The 27,343-nt window shown below is 32.3% G+C and overlaps 1 protein-coding gene across 1 annotated transcript in view; it reads left to right on the top strand.

Annotated features, from left to right (window-relative positions):
• LOC143226689 (alpha-crystallin B chain-like) overlaps positions 1-26,130 on the top strand; it is a 29,370-nt gene extending 3,240 nt beyond the window's left edge. Inside the window, exons 2-3 of the mRNA XM_076458034.1 lie at positions 4,126-4,509; positions 25,402-26,130. Coding sequence (XP_076314149.1) covers positions 4,126-4,509; positions 25,402-25,599 — 582 coding nt within the window. The 3' untranslated portion in view covers positions 25,600-26,130. The remainder of the gene's footprint in view (positions 1-4,125; positions 4,510-25,401) is intronic.
• Positions 26,131-27,343: the final 1,213 nt, after the last annotated feature.

The raw sequence follows: 27,343 nt of genomic DNA, 5'->3' as shown, positions 1-27,343 counted from the left end.
CTGCTTACAACAATATATTGTACCTGCATCTCCTTCTGACTCATGCTTACAACAATATATTGTACCTGCATCTCCTTCTGACTCATGCTTACAACAATATATTGTACCTGCATCTATTTCTGACTCCTGCTTACAACAATATATTGTATCTGCATCTCCTTCTGACTCATGCTTACAACAATATATTGTACCTGCATCTCCTTCTGACTCCTGCTTACAACAATATATTGTACCTGCATCTCCTTCTGACTCCTGCTTACAACAATATATTGTACCTGCATCTATTTCTGACTCCTGCTTACAACAATATATTGTACCTGCATCTCCTTCTGACTCCTGCCTACAACAATATATTGTACCTGCATCTCCTTCTGACTCCTGCTTACAACAATATATTGTACCTGCATCTATTTCTGACTCCTGCTTACAACAATATATTGTACCTGCATCTCCTTCTGACTCCTGCCTACAACAATATATTGTACCTGCATCTCCTTCTGACTCCTGCTTACAACAATATATTGTACCTGCATCTCCTTCTGACTCCTGCTTACAACAATATATTGTACCTGCATCTCCTTCTGACTCATGCTTACAACAATATATTGTACCTGCATCTCCTTCTGACTCCTGCTTACAACAATATATTGTACCTGCATCTCCTTCTGACTCCTAGCTTACAACAATATATTGTACCTGCATCTCCTTCTGACTCCTGCTTACAACAATATATTGTACCTGCATCTCCTTCTGACTCATGCTTTACAACAATATATTGTACCTGCATCTATTTCTGACTCCTGCTTACAAATAATATATTGTACCTGCATCTCCTTCTGACTCCTGCTCTACAACAATATATTGTACCTGCACCTCCTTCTGACTCCTGCTTACAACAATATATTGTACCTGCATCTCCTTCTGACTCCTGCTTACAACAATATATTGTACCTGCATCTCCTTCTGACTCATGCTTACAACAATATATTGTACCTGCATCTCCTTCTGACTCCTGCTTACAACAATATATTGTACCTGCACCTCCTTCTGACTCCTGCTTACAACAATATATTGTACCTGCATCTCCTTCTGACTCCTGCTTACAACAATATATTGTACCTGCATCTCCTTCTGACTCATGCTTACAACAATATATTGTACCTGCATCTCCTTCTGACTCATGCTTACAACAATATATTGTACCTGCATCTATTTCTGACTCCTGCTTACAACAATATATTGTATCTGCATCTCCTTCTGACTCATGCTTACAACAATATATTGTACCTGCATCTCCTTCTGACTCATGCTTACAACAATATATTGTACCTGCATCTCCTTCTGACTCATGCTTACAACAATATATTGTACCTGCATCTATTTCTGACTCCTGCTTACAACAATATATTGTATCTGCATCTCCTTCTGACTCATGCTTACAACAATATATTGTACCTGCATCTCCTTCTGACTCCTGCTTACAACAATATATTGTACCTGCATCTATTTCTGACTCCTGCTTAGAACAATATATTGTACCTGCATCTCCTTCTGACTCCTGCCTACAACAATATATTGTACCTGCATCTCCTTCTGACTCCTGCTTACAACAATATATTGTACCTGCATCTCCTTCTGACTCCTGCTTACAACAATATATTGTACCTGCATCTATTTCTGACTCCTGCTTACAACAATATATTGTACCTGCATCTCCTTCTGACTCCTGCCTACAACAATATATTGTACCTGCATCTCCTTCTGACTCCTGCTTACAACAATATATTGTACCTGCATCTCCTTCTGACTCCTGCTTACAACAATATATTGTACCTGCATCTATTTCTGACTCCTGCTTACAACAATATATTGTACCTGCATCTCCTGACTCCTGCTTACAACAATATATTGTATCTGCATCTCCTTCTGACTCCTGCTTACAACAATATATTGTACCTGCACCTCCTTCTGACTCCTGCTTACAACAATATATTGTACCTGCATCTCCTTCTGACTCCTGCTTACAACAATATATTGTACCTGCATCTCCTTCTGACTCCTGCTTACAACAATATATTGTACCTGCATCTCCTTCTGACTCCTGCTTACAACAATATATTGTACCTGTATCTCCTTCTGACTCCTGCTTACAACAATATATTGTATCTGCATGTCCTTCTGACTTCTGCTTACAACACTATATTATACCTGCATCTCCTTCTGACTCCTGCTTACAACACTTTATTGTACCTGCATCTCCTTCTGACTCCTGCTTACAACAATATATTGTACCTGCATCTCCTTCTGACTCCTGCTTACAACAATATATTGTACCTGCATCTATTTCTGACTCCTGCTTAGAACAATATATTGTACCTGCATCTCCTTCTGACTCCTGCCTACAACAATATATTGTACCTGCATCTCCTTCTGACTCCTGCTTACAACAATATATTGTACCTGCATCTCCTTCTGACTCCTGCTTACAACAATATATTGTACCTGCATCTATTTCTGACTCCTGCTTACAACAATATATTGTACCTGCATCTCCTTCTGACTCCTGCCTACAACAATATATTGTACCTGCATCTCCTTCTGACTCATGCTTACAACAATATATTGTACCTGCATCTCCTTCTGACTCCTGCTTACAACAATATATTGTACCTGCATCTATTTCTGACTCCTGCTTACAACAATATATTGTACCTGCATCTCCTTCTGACTCCTGCTTACAACAATATATTGTACCTGCATCTCCTTCTGACTCCTGCTTACAACAATATATTGTACCTGCATCTCCTTCTGACTCCTGCTTACAACAATATATTGTACCTGTATCTCCTTCTGACTCCTGCTTACAACAATATATTGTATCTGCATGTCCTTCTGACTTCTGCTTACAACACTATATTATACCTGCATCTCCTTCTGACTCCTGCTTACAACACTTTATTGTACCTGCATCTCCTTCTGACTCCTGCTTACAACACTTTATTGTACCTGCATCTCCTTTTTTATCTTCTATCAGATTTTTTTCCTTATCCTAGGTTACCATTCTATTGTTCCTAATGTCCCACATATCTTTCCTCCTAGGTTACCATTTCATTGTTCCTAATTGTCCACATATCTTTCCTCCTAGGTTACCATTCCATTGTTTCTAATGTCCCACATATCTTTCCTCCTAGGTTACTATTCCATTGTTCCTAATGTCCCACATATCTTTCCTCCTAGGTTACCATTCCATTGTTCCTAATGTCCCACATATCTTTCCTCCTAGGTTACTATTCCATTGTTCCTAATGTCCCACATATCTTTCCTCCTAGGTTACCATTCCATTGTTCCTAATGTCCACATATCTTTCCTCCTAGGTTACCATTCCATTGTTCCTAATGTCCCACATATCTTTCCTCTCTCGGGTTACCATTCCATTGTTCCTAATGTCCCATATCTTTCCTCCTAGGTTATCATTCCATTGTTCCTAATGTCCCACATATCTTTCCTCTCAGGTTACCATTCCATTGTTCCTAATGTCCCACATATCTTTCCTCCTAGGTTACCATTCCATTGTTCCTAATGTCCCACATATCTTTCCTCCCAGGTTACCATTCCATTGTTCCCAATGTCCCACATATCTTTCCTCCTAGGTTACCATTTCATTGTTCCTAATGTCCCACATATCTTTCCTACATGTCGTGCCCATTTCCATTCAGTTCTTGGAATGTTATTTGCTACATCTATTTTATTTGTCCGTTTTCCTTATTCTGTCATTTCTTAATCCGTCTTGTAGTATTATAATAAGTATATTTCTTTGTGTAGGTATTTTTGTTAGTACCAATCTTATGGTACACAATGATACATTATCTTTTTGTGGTTTATCTCATTTTGTTAGTACCACTCTTATGGTACACAATGATACATTATCTTTTTTTTCAAAGTAATATCTTGATTCTCTAGAATTTCTTTATACTGGTCGTTATTACACGACAAAACAAATTATATAAACAACTGGTTTAGGTTTGGAAGTTTTTCACACGTTTACGTATATTAGGTGTCTTTGTCCGTCAGTATTATGTTTTACAGTAAAAACTTAGTTTATGCACAGTTTTCTTCATTCCATAGATGACCAGCTCAGAAAGAAAGCTTCCCATCCTTAAAACGGACTCCCACATCATCGACCAGGAATTTAGCTCCGTCCGAGAACGTTTCGATGCCGAGATGAAACGGATGGAAGAAGAGATGAACAAGTTCCGGTCACAGCTACTGGACCGTGAACGTGATTCTTTTACCAGCACCAGCCAAACTCAACGCACTAGCACCACGCATACATCAACGTCATCTAACGAGGGCACCACGCATAAGTCTGAACTGCGAACCTGGTTGGACGGGCTCAAGTCTCCTCTTATTCAAGAAGGCGAAGCTGGAAAGGAATTAAAGTTACGGTTTGACGTATCTGAGTACAACCCTGAAGAAATCGTGGTGAAGACTGTGGACAACCGCCTTCAGGTAAGCTGCTAAAGGTTTGACGTATCTGAGTACAGCCCTAAGGAAATCGTGGTGAAGACTGTGGACAACCGCCTTCAGGTAAGCTGCTAAAGGTTTGACGTATCTGAGTACAGCCCTGAGGAAATCGTGGTGAAGTGGTGAAGACTGTGGAAAACCGCCTTCAGGTAAGCTGCTAAAGGTTTGACGTATCTGAGTACAGCCCTAAGGAAATCGTGGTGAAGACTGTGGACAACCGCCTTCAGGTAAGCTGCTAAAGGTTTGACGTATCTGAGTACAGCCCTGAGGAAATCGTGGTGAAGTGGTGAAGACTATGGAAAACCGCCTTCAGGTAAGCTGCTAAAGGTTTGACGTATCTGAGTACAGCCCTGAGGAAATCTGGTGAAGACTGTGGACAACCGTCTTCAGGTAAGCTGCTAAAGGTTTGACGTATCTGAGTACAGCCCTGAGGAAATCGTGGTGAAGACTGTGGACAACCGTCTTCAGGTAAGCTGCTAGAATAGCACCAGCAGGTTGTGAAAAACAGCCAAACATCACTTAATTATATTAGTTTCCGATAAGAGAACCCTTCTTACTTAGACCAAAACCAAAAATAACCTACGTCATAAGTATAGCTAATGAAATATACTTTTCATGTATTTTTGTTTATGTATAAGGTTAGAATGCATTGTTATCGATCTTTTCGGCCGTAAATACAATAATAACTGGTGAGTTTCGGCTAGCTTATGAGCTTTATGTTAACCCGAAATCCATATGTCGATCCATAAATATAACCATCGAAAATGTATTAAAATGGAGAATAATAAAAGTACATATACTAATCATTGTAACCACTACTTCGAATGAAAGTAACGTTGAAGAAGTAATAAAGTATATCTTACTTATGAAACATGTGATCACATATCGATAAGGACCTCACCCGTCTTCATATTTCGCTTATAATTTTCAGATAAATTATAGATTACAATTCTGTTATATTATCTTTAGTTTGTGTTTATATTTCTTGTTAAGCTACACAATAGGGTATCTGTGTTTGCTCACTAAGAATATATAAACCAAGTTTTTAGTGTTATGAACCTCCAAACTAACTGCTGAGCTAATGCAAAACATTATTTTGTGATGTCATTCACATAGATGTGTAAAAAGGACATGAGTTACTGACAAATTAACACGTTGAAGGACAAAAGAGATTTTAATTTTCTTTAAAATATTCTAAGTTGACACAAAATATTTGAATATAATTGTTTTCAGTATTCGTCATTACATTGTATTTTTGTTAAGACGTGTACTACTTTAAATACAGTGTAAAAAAACGTATTAATTGGAAAATGTGTTTATTGTAACGAGAGTTTGTTCATCGTTGCTATGCTTGGGTTCCCTCGAAGTCCTGAAAGTAACAACAACGCAACTACAAACAATGGATACAGTAGTGACGTCAGTTGTAGTTGTCCTATAAGGTACGACCAGTCAGTATTAGTCTAAAAAGCTGAAACATATTTACTAGTTTTTACATGAAACTTAACACTGTTTTAATGCGAAATAGAGTTTGAAACTGCCAAGGTAGTTACAGTATAACTAGATGATCTTTCGAATGTTGTCATAGAAACCAATACACGTTATGAACGTTGTCACGAAAACGGATAATCGTTGGTAAAACCTATCAACGATCCACACGCAGCTCTGTCTGAAAGCAATATACTCCAGCTAGTTGGCGTGTTTAGCAGTAGAAACGGAATAATAATAATAGATTAAGTTTGGTTTAAATAAAGCTTGCATGACTTTTTCAAGAAGGGGAGATCTTAACTAATGAATGATGAAGTCACCTTAGATAAAAGTTACTGAAATAATTCTTACTCCACTTATCATATTTTACATTTAAAATCAAATTAGACACTATTTTTATCTCCTAATGTTCAGTACACTGACCTTAAAGTAAATATCGTATCTTAAGACATATATATTTTTTTGATATTAGTTTTGAGAACGACAGAGCCATCCACTTTCTCATAAACTGAGTATAATGAGATATACACCAGCGCCATCTGCTAGAGCTTTATGAAAATGGCATTTCCAACTAGAAATGAATTAATATTTCCTTCTAATAACTATTATGCGTGAAAAAGTCTCGGTATGGGTAGAAGAAGTGAGGACCAACTTCGGCACTATACATGTGAAAATATTATGTATTAACATTTATTTTAAGAGATGTATTCTTTATTTCTGTGAATTTTTTAAAACTTTAAATAACATTGTAATATATCGGCTTCTTTAAATTGAAATCAAATTGAAAACTTGAAAATTACTTTTCCATCTAGTGGTCAGCTAATTGGCTTCCCGTATACAATTCAGTGCATTAATTTATTCTTTAGTTTTCAGTTCCCCCTGTAGTGCTATCTTTAGTTTTCAGTTCCCCCTGTAGTGCTAGATGATTCTCCGTGTAATACACGACGAGTTGACTGTTAAATTCAGTGATATTTTGAATAAAAGTTTGTTTTTTTTTGGAATTTCGCGCAAAGCTACACGAGGGTTATCTGCGCTAGCCGTCCCTAATTTAGCTGTGTAAGACTAGAGGAAAGGTAGCTAGTCATCACCACCCACCGCTAACTCTTGGGCTACCCTTTTACCAACGAATAGTGGGATTGACCGTCATAATATAACGCCCCCATGGCTAAAAGGGCGAGCATGTTTGGTGTAACGGGGATTCGAGTCTGCGACCCTCAAAAGCGAAGTAAAAGGTGTGTGGTTATATTCGTAAGCAGAATTTAACACTGTGAAGACAATTTAGTAATTTTAACCTTCAAGTTACAAAATGGTCTATTCTGTTTCTTATCAACGAGTCTACATTTGGCAACAAGCCAATAAACTTTGCGTTCTTTTTTCTGTTACAACACCTAGTGGTAAGAACAAAGAACAATGACTAAAATATATCCTTTTATCCTTTTCATATAAGATATATAGGAGACCCAAGGAGCAAACATTAGAATTAATTACAATATTAAGGTTCTAGGTTCTACATTCAAAATGTAATAGGCCCACAAGTAACTTGGTGATGCATAGTTAAGATAATTCTAAGATTCTGTACATCTGTTTATCTTGCAAACACAGGTTCATCTAATAAATCATTTGCGTTGTAGCCCCCTGGCGGCCCAACGAATCTTGAAAAATTATGACGCTAAAAATAAGGGCTCGATACCAACTGTGCGAAGAATACACTTTTCGTACTGTGTAGCTTTACGCTCAAAAGAAAGACAATTTCTCTTTTCGGTTTAGTGGATATAGTTTTAACAAGTTAGTTTTCAGAACTTTCAAGGTACAAAAGATAAACAGATATTTATAAAAAGTAATCTTACACTTTATATCGTTATTGCAATTGCACGTAAGGTCGTAAGAAGATGGATTAGAACATTATTCTTTACTCATTTATTTTACCTACTGTAAGCCGTGCTAAAATTGTTTATGAGATATAACGATTATATAGTAACGATGTTAAATATTGCAAACGTTGGGAAGAAGTTCATGTAGCTTCGCCATTTAAATGTGGAACTATTAATACAACCAGCACCCAATCTGGTTAGTCACACATATCTTCGTCTTTCAACAAAGACAGAAAGGAATAGCATGCACAGCCCACATTATCAACAGTTCCACTAAGAAGGTTACTGAGTTGTTCTCTGAACCGGGTTTAATCCAAGGATCAGTAAGTAACTGTCCAGATGCATAACTACCCTCTATTTCTAAGTATTGTAATAAAAGTCGTCGCATTGAGTGACTCAAGGACAGTGACTCACAAATCCTCGTCGTTCTGTGTCATCTTGGTACGCTTCTGTTTGATCTCTCATTGGTCGTTCAATGAATGCATTTCAAATATCCATCTTCGTATATAGCTCTAAGTAAATGTTCCCACAGAAAAACAGAAGAAGATACACATGTTTCTGTGAAAATTTAGATGGGAATAGAAATCTCTTTGTGTCTTTCTTTCTCTATTACTAAGCACAAATCTGTATAATTGGCTATCTGTGCTGTGCTCACTTGCGGGTATCAAGAGCCGAATTTTAGCGCTTTAAAATGTGACCCCCAGATTTATTAAAGCATTTCCAGACTCTTTGTTAATTATCATTTAATTAAGCTTCTATAAATTAATAAATTCAAGTTCATTACACCAAGAAGTAGTAATGCTGAATCCATTAGTTCGAAGATCGAATATTTATACATCAAAAGCCCTAATGTTATAAGAAATACGCGTCAAAATTGCTTTGGCAGACTTAAGTTATTTTTAGCAAAGACAAGTGTATTCAGTCCAGGGTGAGCTTTGAGTTATACATGTGTTTAACTATGTGAGAGAAATAGAACTACCGGTTTGGAAAGTTTCCAAGATTTCATGACGAAGATGCAAGAAGATGTTCGTGGTTCTACAACTTACCCATGATTCCTTGCTTTACTTAATAGTTTTGTTTTGCTGTGTGATATTACCAAATACAGATCTTACAAAAGATACCCAAATAACATTTCATGATAGAGTAGTAATTTATAAATCACAACAACAAATGACTGTTACACTCGGTCAGATGTAAACCTTCCTAACTGCTTAAAAAAGCTCGAGCGAAAGAAAACGAGATGGAAGATATATGAAAAACTGAATAACATGTCTTAAGGAAGCATATTGAAAACTGAATAACATGTCTTAAGGAAACATATATAAAAAACTGAATAACATGTCTTAAGGAAGCATATATAAAAAACTGAATAACATGTCTTAAGGAAGCATATATAAAAAACTGAATAACATGTCTTAAGGAAGCATATTTAAAAAACTGAATAACATGTCTTAAGGAAGCATATTGAAAACCGAATAACATATCTTAAGAAAACATTGGGCTGAAGACACTTTCTAGCATCAGATATGTTAACAGTGGGCTGAAGCCCCTTCCTAGCATCAGATATGTTAACAGTGAGCTGAAGACCCTTCCTAGTGTCAGGTATGTTAACAGTGAGCTGAAGACCTTTCCTTGCATCAGATATGTTAACAGTGGGCTGACGACTCTCCCTGGTATCGGGTATGTTAACAGTGGGCTGACGACTCTCTCTGGTGTCAGGTATGTTAACAATGATTACAAATGTCTTTCTACTCCCATCTTCTTTCAGTAAGCTCATTACCTGTCACGATAGTATAACAATGTGTTTATGCTATGTGTGTAGCATTATTCGTTACCTTCCCGTTTGTTTACTGATTTGTTGTTATCCACGTATTCTTTTACCAAGTTTCCTTATATAGTCTAATCCAACTACAAGAAAATTCTAATCTGAGAAACAACTACCAGGAGTGTTAGTCTGAATAAGTGTTTACATCATCCAAACGGTGATGCCTATCGCTCTTGCGCAAAGCATAGTTACTAAAGAAAAATTTTTTTCTTCAGTCACTTCTTTGTGATCGATCAGCACCCGATGTGTTAATCATTAGATCACGTGAAGTAAATCGAACATCCTGCACTTCCTATACTGTAATAACATGCAGAAACAGACATCGAACATCCTGCACTTCCTATACTGTAATAACATGTAGAAACAGACATCGAACATCCTGCACTTCTTATACTGTAATAACATGTAGAAACAGACATCGAACATCCTGCACTGTAATAACATGCAGAAACAGACATCGAACATCCTGTACTTCCTGTACTGTAATAACATGCAGAAACAGACATCGAACATCCTGCACTTCCTATACTGTAATAACATGCAGAAACAGACATCGAACATCCTGCACTTCTTATACTGTAATAACATGTAGAAACAGACATCGAACATCCTGCACTTCCTGTACTGTAATAACATGCAGAAACAGACATCGAACATCCTGTACTTCCTGTACTGTAATAACATGCAGAAACAGACATCGAACATCCTGCACTTCCTATACTGTAATAACATGCAGAAACAGACATCGAACATCCTGCACTTCCTATACTGTAATAACATGCAGAAACAGACATCGAACATCCTGCACTTCTTATACTGTAATAACATGCAGAAACAGACATCGAACATCCTGCACTTCCTATACTGTAATAACATGCAGTAACAGACATTGTTCTCGGGCAATGATCCTTCCTATTTTGTTTCTTTAAAAAAATTATAATGTTTACAAAACAGCTTCAAAAAACGAATAGTGAGCGTGAAACTTTGTGATCGACGTTTTGCAACAACAGTATTTTTGTTACTCTAAAAATTACTATTGTTAACTCAGGTTAGTTTTACTTCACGTGAAAATAAGTATGATGTTTATTGTTTGAAGTTAAAGACAAAGCTACATAATGTCGACATTATGATGTTTATTGTTTGTAGTTAAAGACAAAGCTACATAATGTCGACATTATGATGTTTATTGTTTGAAGTTAAAGACAAAGCTACATAATGTCCACATTATGATGTCTATTGTTTGAAGTTAAAGACAAAGCTACATAATGTCGACATTATGATGTTTATTGTTTGAAGTTAAAGACAAAGCTACATAATGTCGACATTATGATGTTTATTGTTTGAAGTTAAAGACAAAGCTACATAATGTCGACATTATGATGTTTATTGTTTGTAGTTAAAGACAAAGCTACATAATGTCGACATTATGATGTTTATTGTTTGAAGTTAAAGACAAAGCTACATAATGTCCACATTATGATGTTTATTGTTTGAAGTTAAAGACAAAGCTACATAATGTCCACATTATGATGTCTATTGTTTGAAGTTAAAGACAAAGCTACATAATGTCGACATTATGATGTTTATTGTTTGAAGTTAAAGACAAAGCTACATAATGTCGACATTATGATGTTTATTGTTTGTAGTTAAAGACAAAGCTACATAATGTCGACATTATGATGTTTATTGTTTGAAGTTAAAGACAAAGCTACATAATGTCCACATTATGATGTATGTTGTTTGAAGTTAAAGACAAAGCTACATAATGTCCACATTATGATGTTTATTGTTTGAAGTTAAAGACAAAGCTACATAATGTCGACATTATGATGTTTATTGTTTGAAGTTAAAGACAAAGCTACATAATGTCGACATTATGATGTTTATTGTTTGAAGTTAAAGACAAAGCTACATAATGTCCACATTATGATGTTTATTGTTTGAAGTTAAAGACAAAGCTACATAATGTCCACATTATGATGTTTATTGTTTGAAGTTAAAGACAAAGCTACATAATGTCCACATTATGATGTTTATTGTTTGAAGTTAAAGACAAAACTACATAATGTCGACATTATGATGTTTATTGTTTGAAGTTAAAGACAAAGCTACATAATGTCGACATTATGATGTCTATTGTTTGAAGTTAAAGACAAAGCTACATAATGTCGACATTATGATGTTTATTGTTTGAAGTTAAAGACAAAGCTACATAATGTCCACATTATGATGTTTATTGTTTGAAGTTAAAGACAAAACTACATAATGTCCACATTATGATGTTTATTGTTTGAAGTTAAAGACAAAGCTACATAATGTCGACATTATGATGTTTATTGTTTGAAGTTAAAGACAAAACTACATAATGTCGACATTATGATGTTTATTGTTTGAAGTTAAAGACAAAGCTACATAATGTCGACATTATGATGTTTATTGTTTGAAGTTAAAGACAAAGCTACATAATGTCGACATTATGATGTTTATTGTTTGTAGTTAAAGACAAAGCTACATAATGTCCACATTATGATGTTTATTGTTTGAAGTTAAAGACAAAGCTACATAATGTCCACATTATGATGTCTATTGTTTGAAGTTAAAGACAAAGCTACATAATGTCGACATTATGATGTTTATTGTTTGAAGTTAAAGACAAAGCTACATAATGTCGACATTATGATGTTTATTGTTTGAAGTTAAAGACAAAGCTACATAATGTCGACATTATGATGTTTATTGTTTGAAGTTAAAGACAAAGCTACATAATGTCCACATTATGATGTTTATTGTTTGAAGTTAAAGACAAAGCTACATAATGTCCACATTATGATGTCTATTGTTTGAAGTTAAAGACAAAGCTACATAATGTCGACATTATGATGTTTATTGTTTGAAGTTAAAGACAAAGCTACATAATGTCCACATTATGATGTTTATTGTTTGAAGTTAAAGACAAAACTACATAATGTCCACATTATGATGTTTATTGTTTGAAGTTAAAGACAAAGCTACATAATGTCGACATTATGATGTTTATTGTTTGAAGTTAAAGACAAAACTACATAATGTCGACATTATGATGTTTATTGTTTGAAGTTAAAGACAAAGCTACATAATGTCGACATTATGATGTTTATTGTTTGAAGTTAAAGACAAAGCTACATAATGTCGACATTATGATGTTTATTGTTTGAAGTTAAAGACAAAGCTACATAATGTCCACATTATGATGTTTATTGTTTGAAGTTAAAGACAAAGCTACATAATGTCCACATTATGATGTCTATTGTTTGAAGTTAAAGACAAAGCTACATAATGTCGACATTATGATGTTTATTGTTTGAAGTTAAAGACAAAGCTACATAATGTCGACATTATGATGTTTATTGTTTGTAGTTAAAGACAAAGCTACATAATGTCGACATTATGATGTTTATTGTTTGAAGTTAAAGACAAAGCTACATAATGTCCACATTATGATGTATGTTGTTTGAAGTTAAAGACAAAGCTACATAATGTCCACATTATGATGTTTATTGTTTGAAGTTAAAGACAAAGCTACATAATGTCGACATTATGATGTTTATTGTTTGAAGTTAAAGACAAAGCTACATAATGTCGACATTATGATGTTTATTGTTTGAAGTTAAAGACAAAGCTACATAATGTCCACATTATGATGTTTATTGTTTGAAGTTAAAGACAAAGCTACATAATGTCCACATTATGATGTCTATTGTTTGAAGTTAAAGACAAAGCTACATAATGTCGACATTATGATGTTTATTGTTTGAAGTTAAAGACAAAGCTACATAATGTCGACATTATGATGTTTATTGTTTGAAGTTAAAGACAAAGCTACATAATGTCGACATTATGATGTTTATTGTTTGTAGTTAAAGACAAAGCTACATAATGTCGACATTATGATGTTTATTGTTTGAAGTTAAAGACAAAGCTACATAATGTCCACATTATGATGTTTATTGTTTGAAGTTAAAGACAAAGCTACATAATGTCGACATTATGATGTTTATTGTTTGAAGTTAAAGACAAAGCTACATAATGTCGACATTATGATGTTTATTGTTTGAAGTTAAAGACAAAACTACATAATGTCCACATTATGATGTTTATTGTTTGAAGGTAAAGACAAAGGTACATAATGTCGACATTATGATGTTTATTGTTTGAAGTTAAAGACAAAGCTACATAATGTCCACATTATGATGTTTATTGTTTGAAGTTAAAGACAAAGCTACATAATGTCGACATTATGATGTCTATTGTTTGAAGTTAAAGACAAAGCTACATAATGTCGACATTATGATGTTTATTGTTTGAAGTTAAAGACAAAGCTACATAATGTCCACATTATGATGTTTATTGTTTGAAGTTAAAGACAAAACTACATAATGTCCACATTATGATGTTTATTGTTTGAAGTTAAAGACAAAGCTACATAATGTCGACATTATGATGTTTATTGTTTGAAGTTAAAGACAAAACTACATAATGTCGACATTATGATGTTTATTGTTTGAAGTTAAAGACAAAGCTACATAATGTCGACATTATGATGTTTATTGTTTGAAGTTAAAGACAAAGCTACATAATGTCGACATTATGATGTTTATTGTTTGTAGTTAAAGACAAAGCTACATAATGTCGACATTATGATGTTTATTGTTTGAAGTTAAAGACAAAGCTACATAATGTCCACATTATGATGTTTATTGTTTGAAGTTAAAGACAAAGCTACATAATGTCCACATTATGATGTCTATTGTTTGAAGTTAAAGACAAAGCTACATAATGTCGACATTATGATGTTTATTGTTTGAAGTTAAAGACAAAGCTACATAATGTCGACATTATGATGTTTATTGTTTGTAGTTAAAGACAAAGCTACATAATGTCGACATTATGATGTTTATTGTTTGAAGTTAAAGACAAAGCTACATAATGTCCACATTATGATGTATGTTGTTTGAAGTTAAAGACAAAGCTACATAATGTCCACATTATGATGTTTATTGTTTGAAGTTAAAGACAAAGCTACATAATGTCGACATTATGATGTTTATTGTTTGAAGTTAAAGACAAAGCTACATAATGTCGACATTATGATGTTTATTGTTTGAAGTTAAAGACAAAGCTACATAATGTCCACATTATGATGTTTATTGTTTGAAGTTAAAGACAAAGCTACATAATGTCCACATTATGATGTCTATTGTTTGAAGTTAAAGACAAAGCTACATAATGTCGACATTATGATGTTTATTGTTTGAAGTTAAAGACAAAGCTACATAATGTCGACATTATGATGTTTATTGTTTGAAGTTAAAGACAAAGCTACATAATGTCGACATTATGATGTTTATTGTTTGTAGTTAAAGACAAAGCTACATAATGTCGACATTATGATGTTTATTGTTTGAAGTTAAAGACAAAGCTACATAATGTCCACATTATGATGTTTATTGTTTGAAGTTAAAGACAAAGCTACATAATGTCGACATTATGATGTTTATTGTTTGAAGTTAAAGACAAAGCTACATAATGTCGACATTATGATGTTTATTGTTTGAAGTTAAAGACAAAACTACATAATGTCCACATTATGATGTTTATTGTTTGAAGGTAAAGACAAAGGTACATAATGTCGACATTATGATGTTTATTGTTTGAAGTTAAAGACAAAGCTACATAATGTCCACATTATGATGTTTATTGTTTGAAGTTAAAGACAAAGCTACATAATGTCCACATTATGATGTTTATTGTTTGAAGTTAAAGACAAAGCTACATAATGTCGACATTATGATGTTTATTGTTTGAAGTTAAAGACAAAACTACATAATGTCGACATTATGATGTTTATTGTTTGAAGTTAAAGACAAAGCTACATAATGTCGACATTATGATGTTTATTGTTTGAAGTTAAAGACAAAACTACATAATGTCGACATTATGATGTTTATTGTTTGAAGTTAAAGACAAAGCTACATAATGTCGACATTATGATGTTTATTGTTTGAAGTTAAAGACAAAGCTACATAATGTCGACATTATGATGTTTATTGTTTGTAGTTAAAGACAAAGCTACATAATGTCGACATTATGATGTTTATTGTTTGAAGTTAAAGACAAAGCTACATAATGTCGACATTATGATGTTTATTGTTTGAAGTTAAAGACAAAGCTACATAATGTCCACATTATGATGTCTATTGTTTGAAGTTAAAGACAAAGCTACATAATGTCGACATTATGATGTTTATTGTTTGAAGTTAAAGACAAAGCTACATAATGTCGACATTATGATGTTTATTGTTTGTAGTTAAAGACAAAGCTACATAATGTCGACATTATGATGTTTATTGTTTGAAGTTAAAGACAAAGCTACATAATGTCCACATTATGATGTATGTTGTTTGAAGTTAAAGACAAAGCTACATAATGTCCACATTATGATGTTTATTGTTTGAAGTTAAAGACAAAGCTACATAATGTCGACATTATGATGTTTATTGTTTGAAGTTAAAGACAAAGCTACATAATGTCGACATTATGATGTTTATTGTTTGAAGTTAAAGACAAAGCTACATAATGTCCACATTATGATGTTTATTGTTTGAAGTTAAAGACAAAGCTACATAATGTCCACATTATGATGTTTATTGTTTGAAGTTAAAGACAAAGCTACATAATGTCCACATTATGATGTTTATTGTTTGAAGTTAAAGACAAAACTACATAATGTCGACATTATGATGTTTATTGTTTGAAGTTAAAGACAAAACTACATAATGTCGACATTATGATGTTTATTGTTTGAAGTTAAAGACAAAGCTACATAATGTCGACATTATGATGTCTATTGTTTGAAGTTAAAGACAAAGCTACATAATGTCGACATTATGATGTTTATTGTTTGAAGTTAAAGACAAAGCTACATAATGTCCACATTATGATGTTTATTGTTTGAAGTTAAAGACAAAGCTACATAATGTCCACATTATGATGTTTATTGTTTGAAGTTAAAGACAAAACTACATAATGTCGACATTATGATGTTTATTGTTTGAAGTTAAAGACAAAGCTACATAATGTCGACATTATGATGTCTATTGTTTGAAGTTAAAGACAAAGCTACATAATGTCGACATTATGATGTTTATTGTTTGAAGTTAAAGACAAAGCTACATAATGTCGACATTATGATGTTTATTGTTTGAAGTTAAAGACAAAGCTACATAATGTCGACATTATGATGTTTATTGTTTGTAGTTAAAGACAAAGCTACATAATGTCGACATTATGATGTTTATTGTTTGAAGTTAAAGACAAAGCTACATAATGTCCACATTATGATGTTTATTGTTTGAAGTTAAAGACAAAGCTACATAATGTCCACATTATGATGTCTATTGTTTGAAGTTAAAGACAAAGCTACATAATGTCGACATTATGATGTTTATTGTTTGAAGTTAAAGACAAAGCTACATAATGTCGACATTATGATGTTTATTGTTTGTAGTTAAAGACAAAGCTACATAATGTCGACATTATGATGTTTATTGTTTGAAGTTAAAGACAAAGCTACATAATGTCCACATTATGATGTATGTTGTTTGAAGTTAAAGACAAAGCTACATAATGTCCACATTATGATGTTTATTGTTTGAAGTTAAAGACAAAGCTACATAATGTCGACATTATGATGTTTATTGTTTGAAGTTAAAGACAAAGCTACATAATGTCGACATTATGATGTTTATTGTTTGAAGTTAAAGACAAAGCTACATAATGTCCACATTATGATGTTTATTGTTTGAAGTTAAAGACAAAGCTACATAATGTCCACATTATGATGTCTATTGTTTGAAGTTAAAGACAAAGCTACATAATGTCCACATTATGATGTCTATTGTTTGAAGTTAAAGACAAAGCTACATAATGTCGACATTATGATGTTTATTGTTTGAAGTTAAAGACAAAGCTACATAATGTCGACATTATGATGTTTATTGTTTGAAGTTAAAGACAAAGCTACATAATGTCGACATTATGATGTTTATTGTTTGTAGTTAAAGACAAAGCTACATAATGTCGACATTATGATGTTTATTGTTTGAAGTTAAAGACAAAGCTACATAATGTCCACATTATGATGTTTATTGTTTGAAGTTAAAGACAAAGCTACATAATGTCCACATTATGATGTCTATTGTTTGAAGTTAAAGACAAAGCTACATAATGTCGACATTATGATGTTTATTTTTTTGAAGTTAAAGACAAAGCTACATAATGTCGACATTATGATGTTTATTGTTTGTAGTTAAAGACAAAGCTACATAATGTCGACATTATGATGTTTATTGTTTGAAGTTAAAGACAAAGCTACATAATGTCCACATTATGATGTATGTTGTTTGAAGTTAAAGACAAAGCTACATAATGTCGACATTATGATGTTTATTGTTTGAAGTTAAAGACAAAGCTACATAATGTCCACATTATGATGTTTATTGTTTGAAGTTAAAGACAAAGCTACATAATGTCCACATTATGATGTTTATTGTTTGAAGTTAAAGACAAAGCTACATAATGTCCACATTATGATGTTTATTGTTTGAAGTTAAAGACAAAACTACATAATGTCGACATTATGATGTTTATTGTTTGAAGTTAAAGACAAAGCTACATAATGTCGACATTATGATGTCTATTGTTTGAAGTTAAAGACAAAGCTACATAATGTCGACATTATGATGTTTATTGTTTGAAGTTAAAGACAAAGCTACATAATGTCGACATTATGATGTTTATTGTTTGAAGTTAAAGACAAAACTACATAATGTCCACATTATGATGTTTATTGTTTGAAGGTAAAGACAAAGGTACATAATGTCGACATTATGATGTTTATTGTTTGAAGTTAAAGACAAAGCTACATAATGTCCACATTATGATGTTTATTGTTTGAAGTTAAAGACAAAGCTACATAATGTCCACATTATGATGTTTATTGTTTGAAGTTAAAGACAAAGCTACATAATGTCGACATTATGATGTTTATTGTTTGAAGTTAAAGACAAAACTACATAATGTCGACATTATGATGTTTATTGTTTGAAGTTAAAGACAAAGCTACATAATGTCGACATTATGATGTTTATTGTTTGAAGTTAAAGACAAAACTACATAATGTCGACATTATGATGTTTATTGTTTGAAGTTAAAGACAAAGCTACATAATGTCGACATTATGATGTTTATTGTTTGAAGTTAAAGACAAAGCTACATAATGTCGACATTATGATGTTTATTGTTTGTAGTTAAAGACAAAGCTACATAATGTCGACATTATGATGTTTATTGTTTGAAGTTAAAGACAAAGCTACATAATGTCGACATTATGATGTTTATTGTTTGAAGTTAAAGACAAAGCTACATAATGTCCACATTATGATGTCTATTGTTTGAAGTTAAAGACAAAGCTACATAATGTCGACATTATGATGTTTATTGTTTGAAGTTAAAGACAAAGCTACATAATGTCGACATTATGATGTTTATTGTTTGTAGTTAAAGACAAAGCTACATAATGTCGACATTATGATGTTTATTGTTTGAAGTTAAAGACAAAGCTACATAATGTCCACATTATGATGTATGTTGTTTGAAGTTAAAGACAAAGCTACATAATGTCCACATTATGATGTTTATTGTTTGAAGTTAAAGACAAAGCTACATAATGTCGACATTATGATGTTTATTGTTTGAAGTTAAAGACAAAGCTACATAATGTCGACATTATGATGTTTATTGTTTGAAGTTAAAGACAAAGCTACATAATGTCCACATTATGATGTTTATTGTTTGAAGTTAAAGACAAAGCTACATAATGTCCACATTATGATGTTTATTGTTTGAAGTTAAAGACAAAGCTACATAATGTCCACATTATGATGTTTATTGTTTGAAGTTAAAGACAAAACTACATAATGTCGACATTATGATGTTTATTGTTTGAAGTTAAAGACAAAACTACATAATGTCGACATTATGATGTTTATTGTTTGAAGTTAAAGACAAAGCTACATAATGTCGACATTATGATGTCTATTGTTTGAAGTTAAAGACAAAGCTACATAATGTCGACATTATGATGTTTATTGTTTGAAGTTAAAGACAAAGCTACATAATGTCCACATTATGATGTTTATTGTTTGAAGTTAAAGACAAAGCTACATAATGTCCACATTATGATGTTTATTGTTTGAAGTTAAAGACAAAACTACATAATGTCGACATTATGATGTTTATTGTTTGAAGTTAAAGACAAAGCTACATAATGTCGACATTATGATGTCTATTGTTTGAAGTTAAAGACAAAGCTACATAATGTCGACATTATGATGTTTATTGTTTGAAGTTAAAGACAAAGCTACATAATGTCGACATTATGATGTTTATTGTTTGAAGTTAAAGACAAAGCTACATAATGTCGACATTATGATGTTTATTGTTTGTAGTTAAAGACAAAGCTACATAATGTCGACATTATGATGTTTATTGTTTGAAGTTAAAGACAAAGCTACATAATGTCCACATTATGATGTTTATTGTTTGAAGTTAAAGACAAAGCTACATAATGTCCACATTATGATGTCTATTGTTTGAAGTTAAAGACAAAGCTACATAATGTCGACATTATGATGTTTATTGTTTGAAGTTAAAGACAAAGCTACATAATGTCGACATTATGATGTTTATTGTTTGTAGTTAAAGACAAAGCTACATAATGTCGACATTATGATGTTTATTGTTTGAAGTTAAAGACAAAGCTACATAATGTCCACATTATGATGTATGTTGTTTGAAGTTAAAGACAAAGCTACATAATGTCCACATTATGATGTTTATTGTTTGAAGTTAAAGACAAAGCTACATAATGTCGACATTATGATGTTTATTGTTTGAAGTTAAAGACAAAGCTACATAATGTCGACATTATGATGTTTATTGTTTGAAGTTAAAGACAAAGCTACATAATGTCCACATTATGATGTTTATTGTTTGAAGTTAAAGACAAAGCTACATAATGTCCACATTATGATGTCTATTGTTTGAAGTTAAAGACAAAGCTACATAATGTCGACATTATGATGTTTATTGTTTGAAGTTAAAGACAAAGCTACATAATGTCGACATTATGATGTTTATTGTTTGAAGTTAAAGACAAAGCTACATAATGTCGACATTATGATGTTTATTGTTTGTAGTTAAAGACAAAGCTACATAATGTCGACATTATGATGTTTATTGTTTGAAGTTAAAGACAAAGCTACATAATGTCCACATTATGATGTTTATTGTTTGAAGTTAAAGACAAAGCTACATAATGTCCACATTATGATGTCTATTGTTTGAAGTTAAAGACAAAGCTACATAATGTCGACATTATGATGTTTATTTTTTTGAAGTTAAAGACAAAGCTACATAATGTCGACATTATGATGTTTATTGTTTGTAGTTAAAGACAAAGCTACATAATGTCGACATTATGATGTTTATTGTTTGAAGTTAAAGACAAAGCTACATAATGTCCACATTATGATGTATGTTGTTTGAAGTTAAAGACAAAGCTACATAATGTCGACATTATGATGTTTATTGTTTGAAGTTAAAGACAAAGCTACATAATGTCCACATTATGATGTTTATTGTTTGAAGTTAAAGACAAAGCTACATAATGTCCACATTATGATGTTTATTGTTTGAAGTTAAAGACAAAGCTACATAATGTCCACATTATGATGTTTATTGTTTGAAGTTAAAGACAAAACTACATACATTAGTCGACATTATGATGTTTATTGTTTGAAGTTAAAGACAAAGCTACATAATGTCGACATTATGATGTCTATTGTTTGAAGTTAAAGACAAAGCTACATAATGTCGACATTATGATGTTTATTGTTTGAAGTTAAAGACAAAGCTACATAATGTCGACATTATGATGTTTATTGTTTGAAGTTAAAGACAAAACTACATAATGTCCACATTATGATGTTTATTGTTTGAAGGTAAAGACAAAGGTACATAATGTCGACATTATGATGTTTATTGTTTGAAGTTAAAGACAAAGCTACATAATGTCCACATTATGATGTTTATTGTTTGAAGTTAAAGACAAAGCTACATAATGTCCACATTATGATGTTTATTGTTTGAAGTTAAAGACAAAGCTACATAATGTCGACATTATGATGTTTATTGTTTGAAGTTAAAGACAAAACTACATAATGTCGACATTATGATGTTTATTGTTTGAAGTTAAAGACAAAGCTACATAATGTCGACATTATGATGTTTATTGTTTGAAGTTAAAGACAAAACTACATAATGTCGACATTATGATGTTTATTGTTTGAAGTTAAAGACAAAGCTACATAATGTCGACATTATGATGTTTATTGTTTGAAGTTAAAGACAAAGCTACATAATGTCGACATTATGATGTTTATTGTTTGTAGTTAAAGACAAAGCTACATAATGTCGACATTATGATGTTTATTGTTTGAAGTTAAAGACAAAGCTACATAATGTCCACATTATGATGTTTATTGTTTGAAGTTAAAGACAAAGCTACATAATGTCCACATTATGATGTCTATTGTTTGAAGTTAAAGACAAAGCTACATAATGTCGACATTATGATGTTTATTGTTTGAAGTTAAAGACAAAGCTACATAATGTCGACATTATGATGTTTATTGTTTGTAGTTAAAGACAAAGCTACATAATGTCGACATTATGATGTTTATTGTTTGAAGTTAAAGACAAAGCTACATAATGTCCACATTATGATGTATGTTGTTTGAAGTTAAAGACAAAGCTACATAATGTCCACATTATGATGTTTATTGTTTGAAGTTAAAGACAAAGCTACATAATGTCGACATTATGATGTTTATTGTTTGAAGTTAAAGACAAAGCTACATAATGTCGACATTATGATGTTTATTGTTTGAAGTTAAAGACAAAGCTACATAATGTCCACATTATGATGTTTATTGTTTGAAGTTAAAGACAAAGCTACATAATGTCCACATTATGATGTTTATTGTTTGAAGTTAAAGACAAAGCTACATAATGTCCACATTATGATGTTTATTGTTTGAAGTTAAAGACAAAACTACATAATGTCGACATTATGATGTTTATTGTTTGAAGTTAAAGACAAAACTACATAATGTCGACATTATGATGTTTATTGTTTGAAGTTAAAGACAAAGCTACATAATGTCGACATTATGATGTCTATTGTTTGAAGTTAAAGACAAAGCTACATAATGTCGACATTATGATGTCTATTGTTTGAAGTTAAAGACAAAGCTACATAATGTCGACATTATGATGTTTATTGTTTGAAGTTAAAGACAAAGCTACATAATGTCCACATTATGATGTTTATTGTTTGAAGTTAAAGACAAAGCTACATAATGTCCACATTATGATGTTTATTGTTTGAAGTTAAAGACAAAACTACATAATGTCGACATTATGATGTTTATTGTTTGAAGTTAAAGACAAAGCTACATAATGTCGACATTATGATGTCTATTGTTTGAAGTTAAAGACAAAGCTACATAATGTCCACATTATGATGTTTATTGTTTGAAGTTAAAGACAAAGCTACATAATGTCCACATTATGATGTTTATTGTTTGAAGTTAAAGACAAAACTACATAATGTCCACATTATGATGTTTATTGTTTGAAGTTAAAGACAAAGGTACATAATGTCGACATTATGATGTTTATTGTTTGAAGTTAAAGACAAAGCTACATAATGTCCACATTATGATGTTTATTGTTTGAAGTTAAAGACAAAGCTACATAATGTCCACATTATGATGTTTATTGTTTGAAGTTAAAGACAAAGCTACATAATGTCGACATTATGATGTTTATTGTTTGAAGTTAAAGACAAAACTACATAATGTCGACATTATGATGTTTATTGTTTGAAGTTAAAGACAAAGCTACATAATGTCGACATTATGAAGTTTATTGTTTGAAGTTAAAGACAAAGCTACATAATGTCGACATTATGATGTTTATTGTTTGAAGTTAAAGACAAAACTACATAATGTCGACATTATGATGTTTATTGTTTGAAGTTAAAGACAAAGCTACATAATGTCGACATTATGATGTTTATTTGATATCTTTATTATTAACAGGAGGTTAAATATTCACATCAGCTAGAAACAATGCTTATTTTTATACTTGGCAGGGAGTGTTATACAAGGTGATGGGTTAAGGCTGCCCTATGTACAACTAGTTGGCAAGTTTCTGGATGTTACTCTCATACCTTTTATTGTTTTATTCACTGCCTGTAAAAAGAGATGTTTTAAAACGTTTAGAGTTTCTAAAGACCCTGAACATGTCTTAAGATAGTTCTTGGTCTTCTTCTGTTCAGTTCAGCTGTTCCAAGGTTGAGTCATAACCTACACCAGAAATATCGTCTTCAATACTAAAGGAAGCTGCTACTGCATGTGTTTCTTTTGTTTAACAAATGTCTCTGTGCCACAAAATATAGTAAAATGTTGCCATTAAAGATGTCACGACCAACCAATAGATTTCACACATTTTCAACTTTTCAACAGGGTCACAGTATCCGACTTTCTTTGTTTTTCTTGGTTATTTAGGACTTTATGTGCAAAATTGCACTAACATAACAAGACCGGTTGCTACCTGTTTGTTTGTAGTTAAGCACAAAGCTAAACAAACTGCTAACTGTTCTCTGTCCAACACGCATATGGAAACCACGTTTACAGTGTTGTACTTCCGCAGATATATCGTTGTGGCCACTGGGGACCAGTTGTTACAACGGTTTGAAATAAGAACGTTATTTTTGTAACGTTTTAGTCATCTGTACGATCACAATTTTTAAACTGTTATATAAATTAGTAACACTAACATATATATAAGTCCTCTCAATAACATTTATCAAATGGATATTTTGTGTATAGCACTTTTCATGCAGCGAAATCAATATTTATAGTTATTTTTCTATTTGAAAAAGAGGAAATCCTCAATAGCCGCGGAAGTAATTAGATCTGAAATGAATGAAGAAGTGAAGCCTCGAGCTAAAAGTTTGTACGTGACAAAAATAAAACTTACAACCATTCTATACGCCGCTATGCTGAAGCTAAAAACGAAGGATTTGGAAAATGCAAAACATTAGCATTTCTTAATAAAAGATTAGTTGTGTTTCAATAATTAATAATAATATCAATTTTTAATTGCATAGGTTAATATTTTTTAACAATTCAGGACTGCAAGTTCTATATACATTTTCAACTTTTAGGATATTTGTTTGTTGTTACAAGTTCAGTTAAAATTCTTCTTGTCAAGTAATCAGTAAGTATGATCATTATTTCTGATAAACTTATGTATGCAATCATGCACTGAAAAAATATTTTAACGTTTATATACAGTTTTTCTGTACTTACAAAATAAAACATCTTATTTGTAGTTTTTTTTAAAATTAGATATAAATTACATATATTTTGTACTTTTCATGTATATATGTATGTGTCTTTTTATTAGCTCCGTATTATTTTCCTAGTTTAATTAACTTCTTTTTGTTATTTATTTATATTTTTATAGGTGCATGCTAAGCACGAAGAGAAATCTGAGTGCCGACAAGTTTATCGAGAGTACAACAGAGAGTTTCTGTTGCCAAATGGAACCAACCCAGAAATGATTAAATCATCTTTATCAAAAGATGGCGTTCTAACAGTTGAAGCGCCTCTACCGGCCTTAGAAGGATCACAAGAACGAATGATTCCTATTCACTCAGCTTAAACTAAACAACGACAAAACTTATCGTAATTAATATATTATCGTAAGAATATAAAGTAGCTTTTATTTTCAAGCAAAGTTTTCGCTGTTCTTGGTTTCCTGTGATAATGTTCCCACTTACACAAAAATCGTTTCACATTTCAAAATAAGTTGCACTTAGATTTCGGTTTCATCCAACGTTTATTAACCCTTAATCGAAACGATACTTTGTTTGTTCTGAAAAGCTACTTGTTACAATATTCAGTCACCTGTAATGGCATTCCTTGTGTTGAAATGTTCTTACTTTGATAGTAAGTCACAGCAGTAACATTATATCTGTATTAGTATAGTCTACGCATCCACTAAAATATAATTCTACAACCTAATCACATTTTAAAGAAATAATACACGTTAGAACAGTAGAACACAGCACGTAAAAACAATGACAAGTTCGCTATCCTACGTCGATGCTCGGTGTTGTTTATCTCGTGTGATATTTCTTTGTACTTACATGTTGTTAAAAGAAAAATAAAGTTCTTCTTTCTCTCTCTTAAAGTCATGTTATTAGTTAATCTGGTTCATACTACAACAACAGCGACTACGTAACCCAGCCAGCCTGGTGAACCGTCGCATTTCTCACAATACCTCGTCGGCACTAGGTACGCTGGATATTGTGTGTTTGACATATACTCTTACACTTCCGTTCTCAGAATTGCTGGTGTAGTTTTCTCTCCTTTTAACGTTATGGTTGAAGTGACCCATGACGAGAACAACACGACTAATAGTTGCGATTCATAGTAACGTTAATTCAAGTAAAAATAAAACTGATAACTAAATAGTTGGTTTTGAATACAAATAATGTGTTATAAATTCTTACCCTAATTCTAAGCCAGCTGGCTAGGGCGACTGACTCGCAATCTGAGGGTCGCGGGTTCGAATCCCCGTCCCACCAAACATACTCGCTCTTTCAGCCGCGGGAGTGTTATAATGTGACGGTAACTCTCACTATTCGCTGGTAAAAGAGTGGTTCAAGAGTTGATGGTGGATGGTGATGACTAGCTTCCCTTCCTTCTAGTTTCCATTTCTAAATTAGGGACGACTAGTGCGGATAGCCCTCGTGTAGCTTTGCGCAATATTCAACAGAAACCAAACACTAATTCTAAATTGTAAATTATTTGAATAAATAATAATAACTACAGTTTACAACATTAGAGTTGTTGTAGTTCATACAACTAATGACATAAATAGTGTCTGTCATACCCCAGCCTGTCTGCTAAGTTCTGGTGATGGACTAAGCGTATTATCAGCACTAGATATGACAGATTTAGTGCATCCTTCTCTGTATTCACTTAAGTATCCTTAGAATAGAATATTTACATTTGAACTTGAAATTACTCAATGCTAATTTCATTCGAAAGAAAAACGTAGACAGTTCTTATTTACATTTAGGAGTTCAAAGGTCAGTGTAATAATCATTCCTTTACACTATATGTATTTTTTTTACTTTTATAAGCCACACACACTATTTAATGGCATCGCACAGATTAGAACTCGAATCACTTGGCTCGAAATACAAAGCTGAACCACAGTGCTAACCTGTGTCCACGTGCATAACTATCAGTATGTATTAGTCCAGTTCATTTAACACGTTTAGTACATTAACTGACTGAGACCAGTACCATCACAATAGGTAACTGAATAGAGTTAAACATACCAGAACTGAAATATACGTCAAATCATCTTGAAAACACAATAAAAACATTCAATA

The sequence above is a fragment of the Tachypleus tridentatus genome, chromosome 1 (genome assembly GCF_004210375.1).
Source record: "Tachypleus tridentatus isolate NWPU-2018 chromosome 1, ASM421037v1, whole genome shotgun sequence".
Classification (NCBI taxonomy): Eukaryota; Metazoa; Arthropoda; class Merostomata; order Xiphosura; family Limulidae; genus Tachypleus; species Tachypleus tridentatus.
This window is presented reverse-complemented; position numbering and strand designations above follow the sequence as displayed.